The 27,988-nt window shown below is 37.6% G+C and overlaps 1 protein-coding gene across 1 annotated transcript in view; it reads right to left on the bottom strand.

Annotated features, from left to right (window-relative positions):
* Positions 1 to 27,988, bottom strand: part of KCNMA1 (potassium calcium-activated channel subfamily M alpha 1) — a 255,043-nt gene that overhangs the window by 39,721 nt on the left and 187,334 nt on the right. Inside the window, exons 22-24 of the mRNA XM_033515702.1 lie at positions 16,185 to 16,308; positions 13,051 to 13,275; positions 9,684 to 9,876 (exon numbers count right to left, since the gene is read on the bottom strand). Of these exons, the coding sequence (XP_033371593.1) occupies positions 9,684 to 9,876; positions 13,051 to 13,275; positions 16,185 to 16,308 (542 nt within the window). The remainder of the gene's footprint in view (positions 1 to 9,683; positions 9,877 to 13,050; positions 13,276 to 16,184; positions 16,309 to 27,988) is intronic.

Here is a 27,988-nt window from a genome sequence, read left to right as displayed (position 1 = left end):
CAAATCACTAGCAGGTGATAGATTCTGCTTCTCTGCTTTGGAGATCACAGGATTTAACTGGAAGGAACAAAAACCTACTTTCTCCTGCAATGCTATTAGACTGGTAAAGTCTGCTAGATACTGATGCTTTGTATCTTCTTCCACAGTAAAGCAAAACCAGTGACATTGATCTCTGGAAAAACCCTACCACCTTTATGAATATAAATAACCATTTATTAAGCAAACAATACGTAGTGAAGCAAAGAAAGACACCAGAATTATGCTCATGAGGCTGCCTGCTGTGGTACATTACTTTCAAACTATCTTGTATTCCTGCAATATATTATCTATATGTTCCATTTTCTTGAAGTTATCTTCATAATCAAGATGCTATCACAAGTATCATGGGCACTGGAACTATTTTTAATTTTCATTTAAAGAGCAATTAAAGAAAGACAATGGATACACAAGATAATAAAGTAAGTGATTAGCAGCATGCAAATGACATAGGCTTAATGATAATACCCTGCTCTATTCTCCAAAGGGCCTGTTGAGAGAAACCCTTCCTACATGTGGTTGTGCAGCTAATGTGCCTCAGCCTACAATTACAACATTGCTGACACCATTAACCACTGAAACAACATCACTTCATGAAATCCTTGTTGTCTCATTAAAATGCAAAGGGTCAGGTAATTTACCAGCATTGTGTGTCTACTTTTGTTGTGGGTAATTAGCAAGCATTACCCAGCATGGACTCCTACTGGGGAATAGTTAAACTGTGAAATATTAAAAAGAAATTTTTATATTTGATGGGAAATTGAAAGATTTAGAATTACAACCTCAACATACCTTTGAATTCAAAGCCATGAAACACACACCTTTTAAACATTTAATGTCATAAGATTTTTATGGCTGGTTATTTTTGAAAATTACCTTCTAACTTAAAAATTTTTCCTTAGTATAATTGTATCTAGATATACATCCTTTTAAGCAATTAAGGACTTTAAGAAAATACACAGAGGGAGGTGCAAAACACCTTACAGCTTCCTAAAGACTGACATGCAGTTTTTAAGTTCAAACACAGAGGTTGGTGCAGTGCATTCCAATACTCGTGTTCCCTTTCGTCTTGCTAATTGCAGCCTCATATCACTATTTAAGGGAACCTTGATAACATTCACTATCAGCTCACATCTTGTCAGGGAGCAGAATGGTCTCTTATTCTTTAAATGGAAGTTTTGGAACATAAAACACATTCCAATAAAAGTGAACAGAAAATTATGAATTCATTAAACTACTTTGGTATCTTGTGCTATATATAATATTTATATTCCAACTACTGTAAAATATGCTTTAATATCTTTAGGCAACTCTAAGGACTTAAATATTTATAAAATGGCTAAAGATAAAGTATAGCTCTCTTATTCCTACATACAGATGATGTAAGGCATGCAATCAAAGACAATAACACTTTCAACCCATTTGTCATCTTAAAGGAGCCTTTCAACTTCAGATCCCTTGTGTGCAATCTACATAAGAGTTGTTGCCTACATAGGCAACTCCAGAGGAGTTTGCTCCTTAAAAACTACCAAGAGTGCTATACTTCACATAAAACAGGGTTTTCTGAAAATGGAGACAAAACTATAAATTTGCAGGGAAAACAGCTCCAAGTGGGGCTTCAAAATACTGCTGTATTTATCTCTGGGACATCTGGGAACAGGAAGCATTTTGATTTAATATTTCATAACATAGAGGCAATTGCTTCCTTGCCTGGTGTATAATTAATGCTCATAAAAAGAGTGCGTTTTTTTATTCCTCAGCATCAGAAATGCACAAAATAGTACACCTTCATAATAGGGGGTTTGCTTTTGAGATGTTGAACAGCAAATAATAATAAAATTGCGTTACCATAAATTTATAATAGTTTTGGGATGCTTAAATATACTTTAAGTGTGAGATCACATATTTGATGCACTGTATTATCTACCTCCTTCGTCCTGTTTTATTTTTCTCTGGCTGAAGCAGAACATAACTTAAAGCAAAAGAGGAAGAAGCAATTGTGAGAACTTAAAGGTATTTGGGCTAGGACCTTACAGCATTTCTCAAATACAGTCAAACTGTGTCAAAGAAATGTGTCTCTCCAGCCATTCATCCAAATATTTTAGGGTTTTATAACATAAGAATTGAAAAAAAAATATTTGCTTTAATAGTTTTTCTCTCTTTCCAGGAAAACTTAGAGAGAGGTGGGAAACTACTTTGAGTGTGTAATTCCAGCAGGCAACATTGGTGTCCAGCTGCAAGGAAAGGTACCAAAACTGTGAAAGATGCTGCACAGGATCCTTCCTGTCAAGGGTTTCATGTGAAGACTGGAAGCCTAGCAAGGTCCTAGCAGACCTGGTTACCACAGCACAGAAAAAAAAGTTAAGTGTAAAGCCTCTCTCCCACCCAGTTTATTTAAGTCCAAATATTGCAAAGACCTGCACATAATCTAACTTTACACAGGTAGACAGTTTCATTGAAGTCAGAGAGATTTATTAACCTGTATAACATTGAGCACATAAGTTTTGGAACAAGCAAGGCATCAGATTGTAAACTTGCCAGGGCAAAGGCCATATTTTATTCTTGTATATATCAGGACTATGACAACAAGCTCTTAATTCCATCTAGAGCTCCAGTGTGCTACCATAAAATAAATAACAGCTATCAGCTGATCCATCTAGCTCAGCAGGATAAGAAATTATGTGCATGTTGCAAAAAGGTAATACTGAGTTATTTATCACGGTGATCTTCAAAAATTGGACTGTTTTTTTGTGAGTAGATAACGATATAGGACATGTCTGGCCCTTATCTCATTTTTCAGTTATTAACTTCATTACTTAAGATGGTCAGCCTTTGTTATGAAAAGTGCTAATGAAACCAAACTACAAAAAACACTTCAAAATTCAGTTAGGTAAAAAAAATATCACTCAACCAAGAAGAAAATTTTATTAATTGGATTATTATTTTTGCTACAACTGATGCTAACAAAAATACAAGGAACATTCAGAACCCAGTATAAAAACATTCTTCACCAGGTGTTAACTCCTACACTAAACTATCAATGCTGCAAACCAATAACCCTGACTTCAATGCAAAAAAAAAAATATTTTTACAAATGTGACTGGTAGGATTGATATTGTTTTGGAGAATAACTTTCAAAAAATCTGTGTGAATTAGTTAATTATGAGCTACCTTTAGGTATAACAAGCATTCCAGAACCTAAAAGACACTGATATACAAAGACACTCAGGAATCTAAGTGTTGAAAATAATAAAGATAATGTCACACCTCACTTTGACACTTTTAAAAACTACCCAAATCTTTCACCTTCTGCCACCACTATTCACTGATTTATTTTTTAATATTGCATCTACATTTAACATTCTACATTTACTTATAAGCTTTCCTAAGGAGGTTAAGTAGCTCCTTAAGTTTTCCAATTATTAAGTGCAGTGCAGCCAAATAGAGTTTGATTTTCTGTATTTGAAAGTAAGGTTCTTTATTCCTACATTTCCATTAAATATAAGAAATTAAACATAGGAAACAGCACCGGAGTTGTCACAGAATACCAAATTCCATAAAAGCCTAAAAATTACCTTCATCTATGATTATCCAAACCCATATTCTGAAATATTAACTTAAAACCTTATGACTATAAAGTAAGAGAAATATGATTCAACATTCACTAAACCCTCCTCCTTCAGGAATAAAACTGTTGCTTTGAATTTAGAAAAAGTTTTCTCTAACAGCATTAAAATAGTTATCTCTGAAAATGGCACAAAACCTTTGCTAACAAAGCACTTAAGACAGTATTTATCCCTTCCCCCTATTTAAGAATTTTCTATCATTTTCAATTCCAATGATATGGTTGATCTGCCTCTCGCTAACATTTCAGAGATAAAGCAATCAAGAGGTAGAGGTGAAAAAGAATATATTATCTGCAAGCACAAGGGAAAGCATCTCAAATTCATTTTAATAAGAAATTTATTGCAGCAAATTGTGAGACCAAGTTCATAAAATGTTGCAGTGATATAAGAATTAATGATCAGATTGTGAAATAAATCTTATGAAACTCTGTTTCCGTACTTTCAATCAAAGTTTAGGACAGCTCCGACAGAAGGTGACAATGATGTCATAAGCGATTTTTGAAGGAACTAAATCAAATGAAATTAAACTTGTACAGGGCTATTTTACCTTGTGCAATCTGTTACACTTGAAAGTCAGTGTGTAAAATTCTGAGTACGTTTACTTGATTTTATAGGATTTTCCCCAGAAGAATCCCGCCATGATGTATGAAATGTATTACCCAGGAGTTCATCCAATCTTCATGTTTTTCTCTTTATTCTTTCTTGTTGGAGGATCTATTATGAGAACTGTAAATGAAGGCCCTAAAAAGATCTCTCATGTGTTGAAATAGTGTTCCTTGGGAAAATTCTCATAAGTTGAAGTCATTCAGAAAACAGCTGCAATTGTTACTTTGCTGAAATACGTCTACACTGCTGTACTGTGATCTGTCTTAGAATGTCTATGGACAAAATGTTACTGTACAGCCTCCCCTTTCTGTACTTTAGACCTGCCTGAAGCTATAAGATCACTTTTCTTTATCGTTTAGTAAGTGTTTTTTAATGAAATGTACTGCTCTTATTATATAGGACTCAAAATAAGCTCTAAATCACTATCCAATAAAAGAAAATTATTGAGTTGGATATATAAAGTTACTACCCAGAGGCTACTCTGGTACAGTATTTATAAATCTCTAAACAGTTAGGTATAATTGTCTTTCTGGGTTTTGGGAAGAAAGCCAAATAGCAGCTTTAGTTACAACTGAAGATAAATATTTTGTGTTGGGCCGTGTTCATCTAGTGGATAAAATAACAAATAAAATTCCCACAAAGTAGGACTCAGAGAAAAAAACAAGAAACATGAAAACTAAATGGGAATAGTCAATAGATGATACTTGAAGAAGAAAGGATGGAAATGGCAACAAAATGAAGGAAAGGGAAATTACTGGAGGTCTCCCAATTTAACAGACAAGGCAGATCCCATCATATACTCAGTCCTCCCAGGTTCTTTGGAAAAATGTTATGACTGAGAAGCACATGTTATGGCTATGGACCTAATATTCTCTGGTCTGCTCTTCAAAATACTTCTTGATGAAATAATCTGAATTTCTGTTTGAGAGAACAGAATAAGAAACAGAAAGGACAATAAAAACCAATCTCCAGTACTTGGGGGTGACTTTTTCTCCAACACAAACACACACCTCTTTACAGATCTTTCTAGGAAGACAGTCAAGATCTATCAGAGGAAATCAAGATAAACAGGGCTTCCTTGTCACAAATCAAACATTTGGTTGAGTTTAAAAATAATTTTGTGAAGAGGTGGGCCAATCTCCCACTTTATATTTTGTACTTCAAATCTGAGATAGCTTAGTGAAAAAATAGTTTCCTGCAGTTTCAGTGGGATAAACTTTGGCCTTTCTGTCCTTGGAATCTAGGTTCCAGGTCTCCCAAAGGCGATGAACTGCCCTGATGATTTCCAAAAGCTCATTTTCAGGACATTAGAGTTTGCAGCCCTAACCTCTAGCAAGCCCACGGAGCTTTGGTCAGCCCAGTCAGCTCTGAAACGATCAATGCAGACAGTCCTGAGAACACTTTCAACATGAGAGCTTTGAACAGCACAGGTTTAATTTGAAAGAGCTTCTTGAGTAGAAGTACACATTTTATGTAAAGAAGATCAGAAAATCCTTCCAGGACTGTTAGTAAGCTTTTCTTCCTTAGGAAGACAGCTTGTTTCCACACACAGCTCTGTGTAGCCATGCATTTGGTCATCTGTTGCCAGACAGCTGATGATGAACATAGATTTGACAACTTAGATAGTTTACTGCCATCCCCTCTGGATATGCCAGGTCATTTGTAGCTCTGGTCCAGTTTATTATTTTTTTCCTATGTCTTGGAACTTGAAGTTGGATTTTTCTTCCATGGAAGGTCGAGGCAGAGCACTGTGCTTGGATAAAATGCAGTTCTGGCCGGATCAGTTGTGACCCAAGACAGGCAATCCAGAGGACAAAAATGCTGCTGCACTACTTATAGAAGGTCCAGATAATTACTGTTAACCAGTTCAAAAACCTGGGGATATTTTAACACCATAGGGAGGTACTACCAAGTCTTCATTTCTGTATGAGAATGGCTGTGAGTGTTTTAACTTAGTATTGAACTAGAAGTGAGAAAATCCTTTGTTAATTCAGACCAGATTAATTCAGAACTGATTTTTCAGCAGTTAACTTAATCCATTGGGAACTGCTATGCCTATTGCTAAAGAACTTTCCCTTTCAGCAAAGACATGTGTCCACCCACCTGTTCCTTCTGCAGGATCTTTCCTGTCTGATTGCACCTGGGTTCCATTTCAACACTATGTCCCTGGCTGCAGAGGGCATCTTTGGGTGGATCCAGAGGGCTGGCTAGTGATGGATCTTTATATGCCTAGGGCTGAGAGTGACTTTGGTGTTAAAGCAGGCGATGAGGATGAAGCTATAGGAAAAAGGGAATGAAATCCCAACATTTGTGGATTCTTTTCCTGCTACCAACTTAAACCAATGTATTTCAATATTTGCCAACAATTATGGCTAATCTGATGGTTAAATAAATTTGCATCCTGTTTTTATAGCACCCTTCTTGTACCAGTGTCATCTTTTGCCTAAAGCTGAAATGAAATAATCAGAGATACAAACTAGAAAGACCCTTGTATATTCAATAACCTATCAATTAAATGACCGTATTTTATTTTTTCAGAAATGTAAACATAAACTATGTATTAGGTTTTCATAAGAGATTCCACTGCTTAGTGACTACATAATTATACATATATAATAAATACTATTTTACTCAGAATGGCAAGGGTAAGGTCATACTGTTAAATCCCTCACCAAAAATCTTGTAGCTCAGCCCATACATTGTTTAGACTGCTCACATATTTTTTATTTCTTCTCTTTTCAACACCCTGTCATAGGTCAACTGACCCTCTGCTACACCTCCAGATTTTCTAATGTCAGTGCTTCTGATGATCAGTAACAGAAGTAACATAAAAGAACAATATAGAAGATCCGAAGCATGACGTTGATGAGGATGTCTTGATTCAAAATCACACTTTAAGATCTAGAAAAAGTCAGGCTGGCAATACTGGAAGTTTGTACCAGCCAATGTGTTAAGGGTAAGTATGTCAAGCAATACACAAATGTAAAATGACAACTTGCTCTGTAAATAAAGGTACTTAATTGCCAGTAAGAATCTGTGAGTTTGTTCTAATATGCTGCATGTTGACCAGCAAAAGTTGAATCACCTAGTTTATGTAATTGTCATGGTAGTTGTGTCTGCCGTATGCTAAAGCTGCATTTCACAGACAAAAATGTCACATTGCATATCATTTCCAGTAAAGTTTGTGCAATCGACTGATCTAACTGCTTCTGACAGTCTAATCATTTTATTCAAGGTCTTTCATGAAAATTTACTGTATTGAGAGGAACACAACCAATTCAGGAGTTGTGGATTTCATAAACAGAGAATTTACTGTGAAGACAATTATTTTCTGAAGGAACTGGGCTTGCAGGAGCCCTTCCTTAATCAATTAAAATCGGCTGCTGGTTACCTGCCTTATGTTATGCCCTGTTTCCTCAGGACAGCTATGGAAAGAGTCACCTTTTATTTCTTAAAATGCAGTCTGATATTTACCTGAAGAATTGTCAAAAATTTCTAAGAATGTGCTCACCTATTGTTCCTCTGCTTCTCTGCATCAGCAACATTTAAAAGGGCTAAAGGGATTTGGACTATGGCCAGTGTACACTTCCTGACCTACGGGAGCTATTGCTGTAGCAACAACCTGGGTATTAGAGAGTCACAGAACAATTCAGTCTGGAAGGGACATTGCAGAGTCTCTGGTCTTATTTCCTGCTCTAAGCAGGGTCAACTATGAGGTCAGATCAGCTTCTTCGATCTCTATGCAGTCAGGTCTTGAGACCAAGGATGGAGAGTAAAAAATGACAGGTGTTCATGTGGTGCATGAGACTGGTTATTGACAGGTTTCTCTATCATTGCTGAGGGATGGTCTGACCCTGTGTACTCCCAGAGGTAAAATACAACAGTCAAGTGCTGGAAGTATCTCTAACTTCTGAACAAAGACAGAAAATTCTCTCAGACTGTTCGTGCTCAAGAAGATATTCTTGATTATTTTAATTATGTGTGTGATAGGGAAGAGATTCATCAAAGAATAGCCATTAGCCTGGTAGTGAAAGTATAGATCTAGTTTCAATACAGAATTTCAAATCCCAAGAGCTTCTATGCCTGTGTTCAACTTCTGCAATGAGTTTTGAAATCCTGACTATAAGCTATCAGAGTGTGAGCAAGTCAGTCTCCCAAATTTATGAGGAAAGAACTCTAAAATATTTGGAGTTGTGTTATTTCCAGACCACAGATTTGAAACTTTCAACACTCACGGGGCTGAAAACAATTAGTTTCTTCCTTTTCTTCTCTAAATCTACTTTTTTATCCAGAAAACTATCCAGTTTGACTTTGAAAACTTCAAACTTTTAGCTTCCTGGTACAATTTAATTCCAGTATTAAATTCCACTATTTTATTGCTGATTCTAAGAATTTCCTATGCTCAAGTTTCTATATTCAAGAAGTTACATTGCAGACTCTGATTTTTGGCACATAATTCCTATTTCCTGATTAGAGTGTAAAGAGGAAAACCTGAACTTAAACTTAGTTCACACAGTCCTTGAGGGAAAACTATCTCTAGATCAGGCTCACAAGGAAACTGCAGACCAAAGCACAATCCTTTCCACCTTCATTTATAGCAGAAGTAGATCCAGAGGGAATATTTACTGCTGCAGTTAATAGGTTTATCAAAGGTAGGACTTCAGCTGCATAAGCTGCAAGACCCTTCAGGGATGGGAAGATGATTGTTTTTACACTGATGGTCTTTGCCAGGGTGCTTATGACTGCTTTGCAGCTGCTTTGCACAGGCACAGATGGTGTAAAATAGCCTTTGGCTACCTATGAATCAGTCCCCTACTCTCAGGAAAGATTGAAAGATTTTGTTCAGTGTCTTTAAATGGGATGACTACATGTCAAACCATGGGAAGAAATAAGCTTTCAGTTAATTCTCAGTTGCTTCTTGAGCAAGAAGGTGCCAAAGCTGCAAAGAAAACTTAAAGTTCTTGTTATTTTTATTTTACTTTTTGGCTTGTGTTACTCAAACTTGTATTTTCTCTGTAGTTGCAATGTGTTTTACATAAAAAGAAATTTTGTTAGACAGAAACTTCAGGTATTCCAAAGAATAACTGCAAGTTATCCCTGGTTATATAACAGCAACTCACCCTGTAAAGGAAGCCACAGCGAGAAAATGACGTTTTTATGTATTATCTAGGAAAATTTTAAAATGGGAAAAAATGCCAGTTTCATGTTCATTCATTTCTCCTCTGAAAGATGTGCTTTGTGATGTAGCAGAGAAACTACGTGACTGTCCCTTTAAAAGCCATCATACCAATCAGCAGGTTTAACTGTCAAGCAAGCTGATGTAGGGGTCTTTGAATTACTGAGTGAGGGATATTCTTCCTGCCAGGTCCTGTCCCCTGTAGGCACTGCAGAGAAGTATTATAGGGCAGTCCTTACCTTGGGAATTAGCCTGCAAGACCCCAATGCTGTCATCAAACTGCATAGATTTGATGTTGAGTGACGCCAAGATGCATTCCTTGTCCTGCAGCGAAGCATCATCAATATTATTCTGATTGGCTGACAGGATAACGCACATGTCGCAGAGGTTGATGTTGACAGCCCTTAAATCAGCCCGACTTAATGGTGTACCCTTCGGCACAGGGAAGAAAAAAAGGGGGGTGCAGAAGAGGGGAAAAAAGAAAAACAAATTAAAGATTGAGAAGGAGCTTTGGGAAATTATTTAACAAGTATCTTTTTTATGCTCTGACATTAAGCTGGTCTAACTATGTGCCAGGGAATAGGAGATGTGTGCTAATCTAAAGGGTAGTTGGTGCTGATGGCAGCATTTTAGGTTCAGTCTCAATACTCAGTCAAGCTATTACTAACAAACAAGAAACAGGAATAATGCCAGCATTCTACATCTCATCGGTGACTTGAAATTGTCTTGATTTAAGTTGCTATCATGTGGCAACCTCTGGCTCTCTGAATATAACAAGGGGGGTGTTTTAAATGTCTATTTATCTCCTACCAACTCTCAATGGTCTTGGGCAAAAGAACAGCAATTTAAACAGGAAAGCATTACGTGTCCTGCACATTTGAAATGCAATCAGGACAAAGCTATTTTTTTCTACCTAAAGCAATACACAGAAAAGGTTAATCCTTTTCGAAGCACGCTTTTGGTGCTTCTAGAAGGAAAACACACTGAGCTTCAAAGCTGTGTGATTAAACCCTCTGAAACAGAAACAGGACTTTATACTAATGGGCACAACTTGTGCAACCTTCCCTGTTCCACAATCCTCAATCAGAGGACAGAATCATTAAAACAAAATGCTGCAGTAGCCTATGGATTTTTTTTTTCATAGTTAACAAACCTGAGATATGACACTTAACATGATTTTTTTTGTTCAAAATTACACTTGCCTTTCACATTCCACAGACTACAGCTATAGTTACAGAATATTAAGATATTACAGGGGTTGTGAGGTCCAGGAATTTAACTTTTTTTAAATTATTTTTTATTTTTTTTATTTTAATGGAACCTAGATTCTACTCTTCTGCCTCACACGTTTTGGTGCCCAAAGACCCCAATGATGAGGAGACATAACTGTCTCAGTGTCATGCAGTGACTTCCATAAAATCAAGACCCTAGTCTTTCATCTCCTGATCATTCATGGTGAGTATCTCCTGAACTCCACTGAGAATACTCGATGCAAAAGTGAATTCAAAATGCACACAGTAAAGGAAGAGCTCAATTCTTATTCAGGGATTGCCAGTTTAATTATTCCATGTAACTTTAAATAATTTGAGACATTAAACCTTGTGAAAAACAGTATGTATCAAAGATATATGATTTCATTATAAACTACTCCAAAGTTAGGTTATGGTTATTCCAGCCACTTTAATCCTGCCCTTTCTGTCTGTACTCTGCACCAAGTGAAGCAGGATTTCTGTGGGGAAAAATAATATGCAATTGTGCAATTAATTAAAGGCTGACTCCTAATGATTTTATGCAAAGGGACAGAATTAAGGCTGCCTGAGGATATTTAAAATTGGCATTTGCCTACTTTTTAAGAGTTTACTCAGCAGCTTAAAGGCTTCTTTTAATACAGACTTTAAACTCCACTTTTTTTTTTTTGAAACCAGAACAAATGTTTTTCTATTCAGCTGCAGCCACATCTCCATCAGATATCAGCAGCAAGTTTTACCTCGTGAACCAAAGCATGGAGAATTATGAGAGTGGCCTCCCTTTAACAGGCTCCTACAAGTATAATCTCAGAAATTTAAGTACATTTTGAAATTAGTATAATTAGATCAGGAATTACTGCTATTTTTAACTTTATATCACCATTTTGAACCAGACAGGCTGGGAAAAATAAATGGAAGAAAAAGTAATGAAGTCTGTGTGGTCCTCAGCACCCTTGATTATTATGTAAGATATAATTCCTTTATGAAATTCTGTGTTTTTAAAGCTGCATCAACTAATTATTTAAGCCATTCAAATAAAAACTAATCTAAAGCTACTCTGAATTTTGATGTAAACTGGGGAAAGTAAAGCTGGTGTGCATTTCTTTAATGTCTCTTCAGAACTCAGAATCAAAACTTTGCAAAAACACATTATAGTAATGAGTACACTTTATATACTGGAAGCAGTAGCAGGATTCTATTCTGCTCAGTAGTTCAACAGTATTATCAATTTAATTCTGATTCCCTAGTCTTTAGCCTTCACAGTGACTGGAATTAAAAGGAATTGGCAGAAAGAGGAGGATATTAACTGACCAAATCTGATATTGACACCATTTTTGTGACAGCAGAGAATCTTGTGACACCATCTGTTGGATCAGGTTACAGAAAAATGCCAAGGGCTAACACTAAAACTGCATTTACAGTAACAAAGACCTACAGTCTGAATTAATCAAAAAGCAAAGACAGCCCTTTCATTCTATAGCTATTTTCCCAATTATTCAGTTAAGGTTACATTCATCATCGATTGATTTATTTTTAAATGCTGAAATGAAATAATATTAAGAGCTAGTAAACTCATAATTTTTCATTCTTAAAAAATAAAATCTAAACTAACTTTACTCTATAACATGCAAAGCATTTTCTTCCATGCTGACACCATGGGGTCCCACGTGTCATTTATAGCTATGGTCGCCTAAGAACACCAGCTTGGAGGGCTTCATTTGTTATTCCTGGAGCTCTTGTTTCTACATTTTGCTCTTAAGAGTGAATCATAATGATGTACAGAAGAAACAGGACCTTTGCAGTTTTAGTGTCTGTGTCTACCAAGATCAATAACAGCTTTTCATTGATTTTAAAAGGGTCAGGATTTTGCTGTACGTCCACACAGGACTCTGAACTGAAATGCCATGGCAATGTTCCTTATCAAGCAGGCCAGTCCACAGGAATACATATGTATATATATTACGTAGACAGAGTAACAATAATTTTTTCAAAGGTTTTGTGGGTATAAAAACATAAACAACATCATAAATAACTGCTGTCATTCTGTCAGGGAAATCACAGATCAGAACGGACTCCATGCAGGGCACTACAGTGAATGTTCAATACATAACACAGCTAATACATCTGATAGCAGCTGAAACTCATCCGATGAGGATGATGAGGAACCAAACACTGCAGCAAATATCTTCTAATAAGGTCTCACAGGGCTCTGTTTTCATAGACACAGTAAAGGGAAAATCTAAGTCCTCAGGCCTATAAGTAGACAAAAGTAAAAAAAGCCTAAGATCAAAGTCAATACGAATCTGTCCAGTTGGTGTCCTAAATAACAAAGTATCAATAATATGGCTTTTGAACTTACAGGCAAGATTGAAACCTTGGGGAAGTTATGCAGTGTCTCCCATTCCCTTCTCAGGTATTCAAGTGAACCCACAAACACAATATGCTTGAGTTCATGGTAGTGAAAGTTGCTGGCTCGTAATGGCATCACTAAATTTCTTAATCCAATCAAAGCAGATTTAACATCCCCAAATATGCAAACGACTACATGCCCACTTAAAACTGTCATCGCTGCTTCACTTCGAGTCTAAAAAAAAAACAAACAAAACAAAACAAAAAGACAAGGGAAAAATGAAACAAAGGGAATCTTAAATCATATACTGAGTTTAAAACCAGGAAAAATACAACTGTCAATATTGTTCATGCACAAAGAAGTAGTTTGAGAACAGCTATTCATTTTACCCTTATTTATATTTCATTAAATGTGCTCAGCAGAAAAAAAAAATTAAATTGTTCTTGTTTGCAAATCCTTTGGCATTTCAGGAGACATTATATTGGGTGAAATTCTAGTCTTGTTCAAGTTTCTGTACATGTGGATTGCGACTCTGGTTACCAAGTGCTGTGGATTTAGCTAAGGATTATAGGAAAGAGATGCAAAATCATGCCCTAGTTGACAAATCACTAGCTGGGGTTTTTTCAGGAGCAATTTGAAAATGAAGATGTTAAGTGTCCAGTGTTCCTTGCAGGGTTTTGTGATGTTACTCAGCTCTTGTGAGTTGAGGACCATAGTCTCTTAGAGTCAAAGCTCCCATTTCAGGACAAGCTCCTGTTTCCCTGTGAAACAATCCATGAATGCTTTACACTGCTCTGCTTTACAATGGATGCCCATTATATGAGCTTCTTTCAGCGACAAAATAAAGGTGCAAGTTTGTGACTAATACTAAATTTTCAGGCCAGTTGGACTTACTGAGGGAAAAGGTCTCATAGAGAACGTTTAAACAGTGGCCAGAATTATCTTCTTGTCTCAGTGGAAGGATAAATTTTTGCACTAACTTCAGCATCTTTTACTTCAGTTGAGCAGGCAACTCAAACACCAAGATGATTAAATAAAGTCCCATGGAAAAAATTACCTTAATTTCTGGAGCCGGTCTTGGCATTGCTGTGCTCCATCAAATAGCTGGTGTACCACTGATACCATATTGCCAAGACTGTACACTCTGTACCATTACACAGAAGTTTAGCCAATGAACAAAACAAAAACAGTGGTGATCTGCAAAATTTTCCTCTCACTGATCCGCAGTATATGTCATTTTTCTAAATTACAGAAGCATGGTGGTGTGCAATTAAAATTGGAATATGCAGCAGATATGCTCATTATGTCAGAAGAATGGGAACTCTGATTAGAAGTTTTCTCATCACTTAAAAAATGCATGAGCTTTCAATTTCTCCAGGGCAATTACATTGATTTTCATACAGCTTGACCAAGAGAGTTGTCTTGGCCCTTCAAAGAGCAGGAGACATCAGCGAATCATCAAATGAAGCATGTCTGTTGTCCCATGCCTCTGCCCATGTGTCTGGAATACTCAGACTTTACAAGACAGACACCAAGTCTTGAAAGCAGGTATGTGAAAAATGTCACTCCATAAATCACTCCTAAGTCTGTATGCAGCCACATACAGCAAAATTCCCTTCTTACTACCTGATACTGATAGAATGTCACAGGGCCAAAACAGACCTTGGGCAGAAAAATTAATTCTTTTCTGACTTGGATATCATCAAGTATCAATTAGAAGACAACCTGGGAAATCCCATCATCTTCAAATTATGCACTGATTTGTACTTGTGTGGTCTCTAAGGACAGCATTAAATTTGCATAGATATGAATGTAGACATAAATTGTGGACTGCAAGTTTGAAAAGGTGTAGGGAAGCATTTTGCTGGCAGTGTCTTTATTAGTGATGATGCATGAAGCAGAAAGAACCTGGGCAGACTTGCAGATTCACAGGCTGATAGTGGAAAAAACTAACATGGCATAACCAAGAGATGATGACTGAGTCACTCCCCAGCACCATTTGTGGAGGAACACTTTTCAAAGTGGGGCAACATGTAGTTTGTCAGCTAAAATGTGTTTGTACCACAAAGAAGGATTTCTATCTCTATTAGAAAGTGTTGTACAGCAGGGCTACCCCTTCTTGCTTGCTGATTACAAACAAATGATACTATTTAAAACTGTTCAGGCAAACTCCATCTCAAAACTCCATCTCTAAAATTTGGAATTTACTTGCTTGACTATTTAAATAGTGATAGTGTGATTCCAGGCAATTCCAGGAGTTATAGCAGAAACCCCTGAGGAGAACTGGAGACAAGCTTTTAACCCCTGATTGCTGGAATAACTGGGGCTGTCACCATCATTGGCTACACCACACCACAGTGCAGGAAAATCTGAGAGAGCAGGCTTGGGAAAAGCTTTATGAAGTGCGACAAAGTGAAGATCCACCAGGGAGTTCATTTCAAACATAATCAGTTTTGCCTACCAGATCTGGGGTTAGTTACTTGCTACTCTTAGGTATGAGTACATGAACACAAGTGGCATAAACTTTCAAAATAGACTGTGATAGGCCTCCTAATTATTTTTAATGACTTGAGTCAGTTTGATGGCTTTCCCAGTTAAAGAAATGAAACAAACATAGACAGGGCTCCCTGCAACATGCTAGAGTCAGAGCAGGAGCACTACTTGCTCTGGCTTATTTGGGTGTCTTGAAATACTGGAATATGAGAGAGAAGTTCTAAGAAAACAAAATTAATAAAAAATCAATTAACAATAATTAATAAAACATCAATAAATAAAAGGTAAGTCAAAACAACACCTGCCCATGTTAGAATCATTACTACCTTGTGTAAAGAAAAAGGTGGGGTATGTAAGATTTAAGTTTTTCTAATCTTAATTCTCTAAAGATTTAAACCAAATATGCAAATTTCAGTTTACGAAAAAGAAATTCACCATACTGGATGAATTTTTTATTGTTGCACTGAGCATAAAGATTTATGTAATCAAAAATCCTTAACCAAAATCCCAGCTTTGGTTTCATCACTCTTGCTCCTGATTTCAAATACACTGTTTTTTGTGACAGTAGAGACTAAATTATTTATCCATTAGACAACAGTTCTATGGTTTAAATAACCTCTTTTCAAACACAACTTATCATCAATACCTACCAAAATGACCTTTTCAATGTCTTTGGCTGGACACCAATGAAACATCCCTGTAGAATCGTACTTTTTCACGTTGGCATCCATATTGTCAATCTGCTCGTTGCCAGGAATTAACAAGGGGTCATGCCTGGGGAAAAACAAGTTGAGGACAACATAAATGGAAAATACTATGAATTATGGATGGAAAGATATCCCAAGAGCTGTGTACAAAGAGGGATAAAAGTAAAAAAAAATGAAATTATTTACACTTTAACATGCTTTCAATGAGGACATTTTAAAATAAAAGCTTCATACAAAAAAAAAAATAAAATAAAATGTTGGGTGCAGTTTCAGTGACTTTCTATGGTCTTCTATACCAACAATAACCATTTAATTTTAAATAGGGTTTTCTGACACCATCACACCCATACAAAGTTTTTTTCTTTCCAGTCCCACCCCTCTGAAATAAGTATCAAAGTTCCTATAGGCATCTGCAATGATGTAGAAGGGACAGGAACAGAGCCCCACGCTGACTGACTGGCATAAGTATGGAAAGCCAATTACTTGCTTTTACCACATACAACTTCTGACGTGATGCTCTTCACAGTAAAAGCTTTAACAGGCTGCACTTTAAATATTTTAGCAATTTGCCCAATCATATTTTGCTTTCCCAAACTGAAGCCCTTTAAAGATTCAGCAGTATGTCATTTTAGAGCAGACTGACTAACAAATGCCCATATCTGGAATACATGATTTTAATACCAAACAACAATGTCCATTTTCTCTGACAAGTCTACCTGTGATAACCTTCTAAGTGTTTCTGCTGCAACATTTTAAAGCACAAGGCTTCTCAAAGGAGAAGCAAATGAAAGACATTTTTATGAACTTGCTCTCCAGCTATAAAGCTACCTCTAAGCACAGACACATAGAGTTCTTTAATTTATATGCTAAAATCAAACATTAAGCTAAGTACTAAGTGACTCCAACACTCTCACATGCTGGTGAAGACCCCTAAGTGACTGCATTATACAATAGCATTAGCAGAATTGTATTCACAAGGTACAGGATAAACTGACCCTAAAATCTTCTATTTAGCGTGATTTAATAGTGCTTTGTCTGGAAAGCTACAGTCTTTACATCAGGTTTTTGTCATGAATGCTTGAAATATCTTGACATAGAATTGTAACATTTAAAAGAAGAAAGTATTTGCAATGTAAGATTATGCTAAGTAGTCAGAGACAGGTACCCAAATTTTAAAGCAGTTTGCCCTTTGAAGCCTGTTAAAGAAATGCCCATATTGTCTGAGCTCTTTAAACATGAGTTTCCTGCTTTTAAATCATTTGAACCAGCAGGCTTTGGTGAGACCCTCTCTTCTGCAGGACTGCTAAAACAGACTCTGATAGCAGATAGTGTGTGATATAGGTTAATTCACCCTGAACATGGTATGCTAAGTTACCATGCAACCAACACTTGCATTCCTATGAAAAGTATAACATCTAATTCAGTCAGGGTGATCAATTACTGATCACTGAATATGTCATTTTATAGCCACTGATTACAGACCCATTCAAATCACTGGAAAATTCTCATGCATTTCACTCAAACAGGGTCAACTCCAAAGAAAGTGGCTCAAAAAAAGTTGAGAAACTATTAACACAATGTTCCATTTAAACCAGAATCTTCTGACACTTTAAGACAATCAATGCCCTACATGGCAAAGACGTAACTCAGACTCATCTGAAAAAAAGAAACACTGTGTTTTCAAAGTTTTTAAATTCTCCCAATAGAGGTACAGTTCAGTGATTTCACTGTAACCCACTGGCAGCAGAGGAGACCTAGGACTGTCTGGAGTCTCTGATCCTGGTCCAAGCTGAATAATGACAGGCCCTGCCTAAGTGTGTTCCCTCTTTTGTAGGAAGCAGAGATGAAAAAGCTGTATCAAAGGGGTTTGTTCTGGGGGCTTGGTTGTTGTTTTGCTGGCTTCTTTTAATTTCTGGAAAAATATATGGACTCTGCATTCTCTTCCTCCATCCATCAGCAAGATGCAGCCATGGTAGTTTTGTCTGAGAGCTGACTGAGATGCTGCTCATTGGGCATTCCCCATCTGCTCAGAGCTGCAGGTGGTATAGTAAGAACTGCAGCCATGAACACACTTCCATTTGAAGGTTGTATTAATGTTCAGACAGCATTTAGTGATGCTCTGTCCCAGCTAATTTTTCTAATTGAATGTGTTAGCTATATGTTTCAAAATAAGAAAGTTTGCCAAAAGATTAGAAATCTTCAGGAGCTTTCAGTGAGAAATGTTTTTCTTTCTGTTGTTTAAGGGTTAGGGATTTTTTCCCCCAATACTTCAACAAAACATTTCTTCTTGAGTTTTTCTAGAGGAGCACTGAAAAGTTCACTTTTCAAAAGCAAAGTTTACCAGTCAAATCACCTTCTTTTCCTTTCAGAAATCAAGCACCTATAAGAAGGAATTTTCCTCTATCTTTCATCAGAGGAACTATAATAAATCAGTTTCTAAAAAATGTCACATTCTAGTTTTGCAATCAGTGTTTCCTTTCTGCTCTGAGATGTAAAATTAAATAGATGATCTGAGCTTTAACACAAGTGAGCATTTAGCAATTCTCTAATCCCAGACACAAAAATGATACAAATTGAAAGGAATGTTATAACAAAGCAGGTGGTATCAGATATCTGACATCCAATTATGGTCAACTGCCTTGAGGTTTGAGGCAATTTTTAGAGTGTGAGTGCTTAAAGCTTAGCGTAGTTCTTTTGGGCTTTGCATCCTAATTGGGAACATTCAAAGTAGCTTCTGCCAAAGCTTTATTGGAATATTTTAGGCTTAAACTTAAGTGGGCTGAGGGAAGAACAATGCATGTGAATCATCAGATATAACTCCCTTTTGAAGTTTTAGGTAACAGTGATTTTTTTAAAAAAACACAGACCTTTGGATTTGGGTTTTCTTAATCAATATGTGCATTTATTTGCAGTGTCATAAATTGTTTAGACTCTGCTTTACTGCTTGAAGTATAGCAAGTATGAACCTTAAAGGAAGCAAACAGGATGGGACACACAACATGAAATCATGCTAAGAGATACTTTACTATTTTTACTCCAGAATAATGTATTATTGCCTGAGAAGTCTGTGATGTATATGATATATATATATATATGTTATATATATATATATATATGACTAGCCACATTCTGTTTCACAATAGGTGGGGTTATTCATGTAAGTGTGTTTATTAAATTTAAATCTTCTGGGCTAAGATATTATTTCAATCTCTCTTTAATCAATGTTCTTTCATTCTCAGTAAAGTGATCCCTGAATGTGTCTCTGGACCTTGGAAACTCTTCAGTGCCTAGGTCCAACTTTGTCCTCAGATGTTACTGAGTGTATCACAAGATACACTGACTTACATATTTAAAAACTGAATTGATCACAACAGTGATAAAATAGTATTACTACTTTGGACATATACACCCTCATTAATCTGATGATCCAAACCTGTTTTGCGCACACTAAAAATTAATTAAGATAGACACAGAGAGAGGCCAAAGCTGTCAAATCTGCCTAAGGCATTTGGACACCCTTTTCCCATTAAAATTTATATTACACAAAGCATTACAGTTGTTGCCCTTACAGCCAAATCATGGACTGAATGTTTCTAGAGCCTCTCTGCCTCCTCATCCTTGAAGATGGCCTTGTCAAGCTGTGCTTGAGTCACACTGGCAGGTTACTGCAGAAACGCTGCAGTCATTATGTTCTCCAGGGCTGTAAAGTCCTCTGATTCAAGAATTCAAGTCATAGGAAGAAATGCACTTTCTGTCAATTAAACCCCTAGTATTTGCATTAATTGAGATGTTGGTTTTTATGACTTGCAATGACCAAAGCATTTAGTCCTTCTGGCTAGGAAAAGACATGTATAGCCTGTTTGGAAGGGAAGGAACAAAAGTTAAATTTCCCTCATCCATAACCCCAGTTTAAAAATAGCTTCTCTGGTTCTTATGGCAGATATTACATACGCATGACTTAAAATGAAGAGCAAAATACCATCTTTTCAAGGTTTTGAAGAGCATATAATGCCACTTATGTGCAATTAAACTTGAAAACGACGCTAAATGCCATGCTACAGCTGCAAACCCAAAAAGCCTGCCTGGAAGACAACAGCCTAAAGCAAAACCATAAATCCCACTTACAGCAAACCTATTGCAAGGAAGTCAACATTACATTTTAAAGAGGACTGTCTCCCTAGCACACATTTATAACCACTGCAAAATCTGAGTTTTTGAGTCTGAAACTTTTGGGTACTGACTGGGAATGGACAGAACTGAACAGACTATTCAGGACTAAATGGCTGCCTCATTAAATGACTATTGTTAAACATACCCTTGTATTATGTCACTCTTGTCTTAGCCCTCTTGCTATTATTCATATGCAGTTGAGAATGAGAGCAATGTACCCTCCCTGATTTGCAGTGGAATTATTCCATGTGCTGAGCACAGGGTACAAGAATACTGTGTGACCAGCAGGAAGGACCCTGGGGTTACATGAAAATAAACTGTAATCTCTTAGTCTTTACACACTAGTAAGACAATATCTTGGCTAGTTTTGATTCTGTCCTCTGATAAAATTCTCCTTATATAAAGCCAACAAAAAGCACACCTGAGAAAAACACCCCTCCTCTTCAACCTGTGTTTGTTAGAGTCTGCAATTGTGCCTTTCTCAGGTAGACATACCTGGTTTTGTGCACAAAAAGATGTTTAGCTGTCTCCTGCACAAGATTCACGGTCTTTAGAAACACCCTGCCTGTGGTTCAGGAATTCTGAGTTTTCCTATGTGACTTTCAGGTTTGTGGGTATGTCTTAGCAAGTGTATGCACACAGGTGCCTAATTTTAGGAGGAAGGAGTGGGTTTGCTGAAGGTAAGAGAGGAATTGAAGACACACTAAAGAATGTCTCATGCCTTCGAAATTTCTCCTACAACTACCCTAACAAATTGTGGCAATTAACATGCTGTTAGTGTTAGATGTACGCAGCCAGTGCAGGTGCTAATAACTGAAAAAGCATTTAGAGCTTTTACACCCTGGCTGAATATTTCATGATGTGCTGCATGTTTCACTATTTACTCAGTGGGCCTCTGTCACTTCAATCTTCTCTGCCTGCTTTGACTGGTGCTATAAAGCTCAACCAGGATAGAGTGACGGCTTGTCACAGGAAAACTCCACTGACTCTAGCAGCTCGCTGGGACTAGCTATGAAGGTTGTCACGACATTCTGATGGAATTCACCAAATGTTTTGTGACTAATACACCCAACATTTGTCGGCTACCATTAGCCATTCCCTGTGACCCTGCAGTCTGTGTGGATGGCATTAAGTTGTAATGAGAATTTCTTGCCTCTGTGTGTTACACTAATGACACTCTCTCACTGATCTTTCTTTTCACAGGTTAATCAGAAATGAAATTTGTAAGGATTCAGTGCCCAGATGTGCCAGGCTTTAGAGAAGAAAACCCAGAGTGACAAGAGAAAGAAATGCTGCATTTTTCTGCTAAATGCTTTCATTGTCATATTCAGAAGTTATCCTAATATTCTCATACTGTCTTTTTCCCTAAATCTAGGAAGAAGATTATATCTAATACAGTGGTTGGTATCAATTGCCATGTCCAGCTTATGGGCTGAACTACAGTGTTAATTCTCCTTTCTCCCTTCTTGCTCTGCCCAGATGTTGCTGGTTTTATTATTCTCAGAAGCCTTACTAAAGATTTCCCATTAATTTAACAAGACTACTAAGAACACTGATATAAAGCTGTTTACTGTAACAATCTTGCTTTTTAAAGTATCTTGATACCTAAGGACATGATCAGAACATGCTTCTGAAGTATGAAGCTTCTTGCATAACTAAATAGTTTGAGACTTTTGCATAAGGAATTGAATGAGGGAGAGAAAAGGCACAATGTGTTGCTTATTTTTAGTATTTCCCATTTAGATCTACTGAAGCTGCAGAATTAGCCACCTTTGAGGAGTTGTACCTGAAAAAATAATTTCTCATTTGTAAAAAGTAAACCCACAGTTAAGTGGCATCATAAAGTATAGGAGTGTTTTTGTCACTTAAATTAAGTGTGTGACCTTATGATAAAAGCTAACACTGTTGCCAGTCAGTGCCTATAGGAATATATTTTTTTTCTTTAAACCCAGTTTACAGCTAAAGAGCTTTTTATTTCTATTGTCTTGATCTGAGTGGATCTTCTCTTACCATGAATTTTATAAAAATAATATTTTTCTTCTGCTGGAAAATTCTCCTTTCCTTTTCTGACGGTGCTCTCTCATCCCTAAAAGACTTGTGTAAGACTTCAAGTAACCACAAAAAAAAAAAATCTGATGCTGTTCTTGTTCCCATGGTTTACAAAACAACTGTTGTATTGAGTTTGCATGGCCAAGTTTGGTAGCAAGGGGCTACAAGGGTTGCTCCTGTGAGAAACTGCCAGGAGCTTCCTCCATGTCCAGAGGATCCAGTGTCAGTCAGTATCCAGGATGGATCTGCCTCTGGCCAAGGCTGGGACATTTAGAAATTATAGTAACACCTCTGTTATAGCAGATTTAAGAACAAGATAAAAAAAAGTTATTGTGCAGATGTAATGAGGCCAGAGAAGAGCAAGGTGAGAACATGTGAGAGGAACTGCTCTGCAGACACCACGGTCAGTGGAGAAGGAGGGGCAGGAGGTGCTCCAGGCACCAGAGCTGAGGTCTCCCTGCAGCCCAAGGTGAAGATCATGGTGAAGCAGGGTGTCCCCCTGCAGCCCATGGAAGAGAAACGCTGGAAAAGGTGGATGCCTGAGAGGAGGCTGGGACTCCACAGGAGGCCTGTGCTGGAGCAGCCCCCGGCAGGGACCTGCACACCCATGGAGAGAAGAGCCCATGCTGGAGCAGGTTCCCTGGTAGCACTTCTGACCCTGTGAAGGACCCATGCTGGAGCAGCCTGTCCTTGAAGGACTGCACTGTGGAAGAGTGACCCAGATTGCAGCAGTTTGCAGAGAACTGCTGCCTGTGGAATGGACTCACATTGGAGAAGTGCATGGAGGACTCTCCCATGGGATGGGCCCCACACTGAAGACAGGGAAGGATTACTCTTCTCCCTGAACAGAGGGAGAAGCAACATGTGCTCATTGACCATAAACCCCACTCCTCATCTCCCTGCACCTCCGGGGGGAGAAGATAGAGCTGAGAGGGAGGAAGAAATGGGGGGAAGATGTTTTAAGGTTGGTTTATACTTGTCATTACCCTGCTCTGATTTTGTTAGCAATAAATTCAATACCTCTAATGTGAGTCTGTTTTGTGAGCGATCTCTGTCATTATCCCAACCCATGAACCCTTTGCTGTATTTTCTCTCCCCTGTCTAGCTGTGGAGACCAGTGAGAAACAGATTTTGAGGATATCTGGGACCTGCCAGCACCAATCCACTACAGTCTTTTTGAAACCTGGGTATAATTCTTCAGATCAAGAAGCCAGTCCTTCAACAAAGAAATGTAAAGGAGACAAATTAAACAGGAAACCAAAGTTACCAGTCCCTGGTCTACCAACAGTAGCAAGAGTCAGGAGGCTACAAGATACTACCATCATTTAAGTAATTTAATTCTATCAAATTGTTAAAAAATGGTGTAAGTCAACGTGGTAATCACTGAATTACTCCTGTTGTTCATGTTGGTCATGTTGTGAAACAGAATCAAGAAGTGAATAGTGCTATTATATAACTGCTGGGTTGCAGCTTGGTTATCACTGCATATTAACACTGCATAAAGTCTGGATATAAATTTGAGAGTACAAAATGGAAACTTCCAAGGCTGAGGGACATAAATATATACCATTATTGTGGCTAATCAGTCGGCTTTCACCTTTTCAAACTTTACCTTCATGTCTGGCTTAAGGGAGTCATGGAAAATTATCAGAGTCAACTTTTTTTACCAGTTTTGGCTTGAAAAATGCTCCCCTAGATCTGCCATCACTTTTTTTTTTCGGTTTCTATGAGAAAGCTCACAGTTTCTGTTCATGGAAGGGCAGCACTATGATGGCAGAGGCAATGCAAATTCATGCTGAGTGGCACTAGCAGAAATGTGTACGTACATTTAAGTGTATGTGGCTTAGTGGGTGGATGAGAAGACAAATGTGCACAGCCATTGTTCATATACTTAAAATATTATATACAACTTCAGGAAAAAAGACAGGAGGTTTCCTCCTCAGCTTCAGATAAATAATCTCATTAGGCTTCTGGAAACGTATGCCAAAGAGCTCACTTTTTTTCTGTGTCATTTAGCTGGGTCTTGACAGTTTCTGAGCAAGTTTTATTGTTTGGTTGGGAATTATTTTAGATCCTCGATCAAAAAAAAAATCCTCAGGCTTATGAAATTCTCCTTGGCAACACACTGAAAACCCAGTGTCCTCTGATGCCTCTGATTCTTATGTGATCAGGGACACTAATGATAATGACCCTTTGCTGAGTATGCTACTTGTCTAGAGGCCTATGTCAACTACACCACTACATCCAGAGTGGACAGGGACAAACTATTTGTTTGCTCTTCAGGCCCCTTGGGCCCTGTCATATGCTATTTGTTCTTGCATTAAGAGGTAGTTTGACTCAGCTGGGCTGACATTTCCTTCAAGTCAGTGTATTCCACTCATGCAATAGCAGCTACCAAAGCATTAAGCATAGACTTGAGGCTCAGCAACAATCATTTAAGTGGCTTTTTTGATTCATATCCAGGGCTTTTCACATTTTTACTGGTAATTCTGAATCCAAAATGACACATTTTTTTTAAAACTAGCTTTGCTCTTTGATATTCAGGCGACATAGCCTCCTCATAGTTAACGTGGCTGCTCATCAATAGAGCACATCAGAACCTGCAACTGATATGATGAACAGGGACTGCTATTGCTGCATGATACCAGAGGCATTGGTCAGTTCTACTTTTCTTCTCCACCTCATGGAGGGCACCTGATATGTGATTACTCTCCCAGTCACAGCCTGCCTTCCTTTTCCTTCCATTTCCTATTTAAATTTTACTTTTTACAGCAATAGGATGTCCTTGTGTTCACATCTTAACAGGAGAGGAGTATCTGTTTCTTCCTGCTGGAGTTTCAGTTATTTAAAAAAAACATCCACGCACTTGTGGATTTCATGGGACAGATTTCTGCTGATGTAAAACAGGTAAAACCAGTCATGACAACGCTGAGTATTCTTCTGGTTAATTTGTGTCTGTGGGTATTGCTGGAATTTTAAAGGCTAGCTTCTGATTGATTGGACTCTACTAGTATTGCATCAGTGTGATTCTGCTTGTGCCATTTGATGGGATGCAGCATTCAGTTAGAACAGTGGCTTCCCAAATGTGAGTCTAGACTGTCTGTGATGTACACAAAGAGCACTTTTATGTCAGTTGACTTTTTCTCTCAGCTAGTAATTTCTTGTAATTTAGAGTAATCAAAAAAGATGTAATTAAAAAGATGTCTCAAATCTATCTATCCAGATCATATTTGGTAATTCAGATTTCTACTTATGTGTTAGTAAATATCAAAAATTCCCACTCTCTGACCAGGTCAGACCACTTGTCATGAGGTCCTAGGGAACCCCTGTGATAGCATTTCCATCTCTGTTCTAATCCAGCAATACAAGAAGTCATAAAGTTTTGTCTCATAGCACAATACCTTCTTCCCTGATGCCTTCACCACTGTGGGCATCTAAAACTTGTGCAGCATTTTTAACATTATCTTAACTGTAGGGCTGTTCAGAACAATTCAAAAGTCACAATTCGGATTTCAATTTATAGATGGATTTTCCACATATTTGTTGTTTTCATAATCCAGACTTCTTGTCTTCCAGACTCCTTCTAGATCCTCCATATCTAAAATCACAGCTGAGAAAAAATTTGCAAAGTAGCCAGCTATTTCTGGGCAGGTGGTACAGGGGCAAAGCTGACTTGAACAAGGGGCTTTTAAAGTAAATTTAGGAAAAAACTTCCAAAGATAAATATCAGCCACAGACATGACAGTGCTTTAGCTGATTTACCTCTTGGGTACTTCTAGCTGACACACACTAAAGATTTCTGGGCAGGAAAGCAAGTACCTGTCACTTTCTGTAATTTACAAGGATACGAAATAGCAGATAATACAGTCCACCTTTGTTTTAGAGAGGAGAAAATAGTTTGACCATTACAAACAAAGCTTAACAGAGCTCTCTTCTGATTCAATCCACTTTGTCTCTTTTAGCACCTTGGACCAAAGTTAAGTCTATGTAGATAAAGAGTAAAACAAAGAGATGGTTTGGTCTGGGGAGAAGCTGAGGGTGCGAACACTGGGCTGGAGAATAAATTTAGCAGCAACAGAGAAGAAGAAAACAATGTCTGGATTTGGAAGCCTGGCAAGTTCTCCACTCACTGCTCAACCTGTGTTTAGCAATTCTGATGTGCTACTGAGCAGACAGCTCAGGCTCAGGACGACTACTCTCCCTCAGTCCCTCTTCAGCAGGCAATGAAAGCAGGCTGTACTTTGAAAATCTTCCCCCATCATGCAAACTGACACAGGCATGCTTTTCAAAAACCCACAGCCAATCTGTTGATCATTACTTATTTACAAAGGCCTTCGGGCAGAAAGTCCTGTAAAAACCATACTTGATACGGTATACACTAGCTTTTTCTGCTTGTGGAAAAAAGTACCCCTAAGGCTACCTCAAACCATCACTTTCTATTGCACATAAAATGTACCGTGTAACACTAAAGTATTTAATATATATGGTATAATATATCTACAGGAAAGGCATTTGTGTAGAAGTATGTTACCCTGTATTTGGTAATTTGATGTTTTGCTGAAGGCTATGACTTGAAAAAGCCTGCACCTAGTACAGAGGACCTGTCATCTCAGTACCCAAGAGCCAATAGAATAAAGAAGTACCCTTAAGCAGCAAAACTTTGACACAGCTTTGAAGCATATGAAAACAGTATAACTCCCCAGAATTATTATTACTCAAGATCAAAGAAATGAGGCATACTTTACATAGCAAACAGGGACAGTGTGTTCAGCTCCAAATGTTTCAACTCTTTCTCTCTCTCTCTCTTCTTCTCTTTTATTGCACTTGCTTCCCCAAAATTAGAATCTGGAAGAAGGCGAGTGGGGGGAATCTCCACATGTTTAAATTTCAAGCAGTCAAAACAATTAGCACCAGGTAAGAGGACTGTCCAAAGGTAAGTAAATTGAAAACTATGCTAGCATGACAACTGGCACTATAAAAATGAGAAGTTTGCCAGTATGCTCATTTTATTCTTCCTCATAAACTGTAAACAAGCATGTAAATCAGTGTCATATGGGCAAGGCTGAGCTAACAGGAAAGCAGAGAACTTTTAATGATACCTTTAACAGAAATAGATGGTCAATAGGAAAAAAAAAAAGCCACAGCTGGGTGCATTTTCCCTGTGTGAATCAATCTCACTTTTAGTTCTGTAGTCTAAACAGAGATGAAGACGGTTTGTGGAAGTTATGTCCTTGAATATGCCCTATATTGCAGAAACAATAAACAAATATGGATGCTTCTGTAACTGCCCAAAGAAAATTCCAGTCTAGTGACTGAAATACAAAGAGAACTATCACCTACCTGTATCCAGAATCGTTACAGAAACAAAATCAAAGTCAATAATAAAAATTATAGGAGATTTTATTTATGGAAATAACTATATATTGTATATTTTCTTTTTTTTCACTTAACCTCTGTGAGCAGGCACACTTAGACACACATAAATCTCAAATTGCACAGATGTGTCTGATTATACATGTAAACAAGTT

This window comes from Parus major, chromosome 6 (assembly GCF_001522545.3).
Source record: "Parus major isolate Abel chromosome 6, Parus_major1.1, whole genome shotgun sequence".
Classification (NCBI taxonomy): domain Eukaryota; kingdom Metazoa; phylum Chordata; class Aves; order Passeriformes; family Paridae; genus Parus; species Parus major.
The sequence above is the reverse complement of the archived record's forward strand: the minus strand, read 5'-3'. Positions and strand labels throughout refer to the sequence as shown.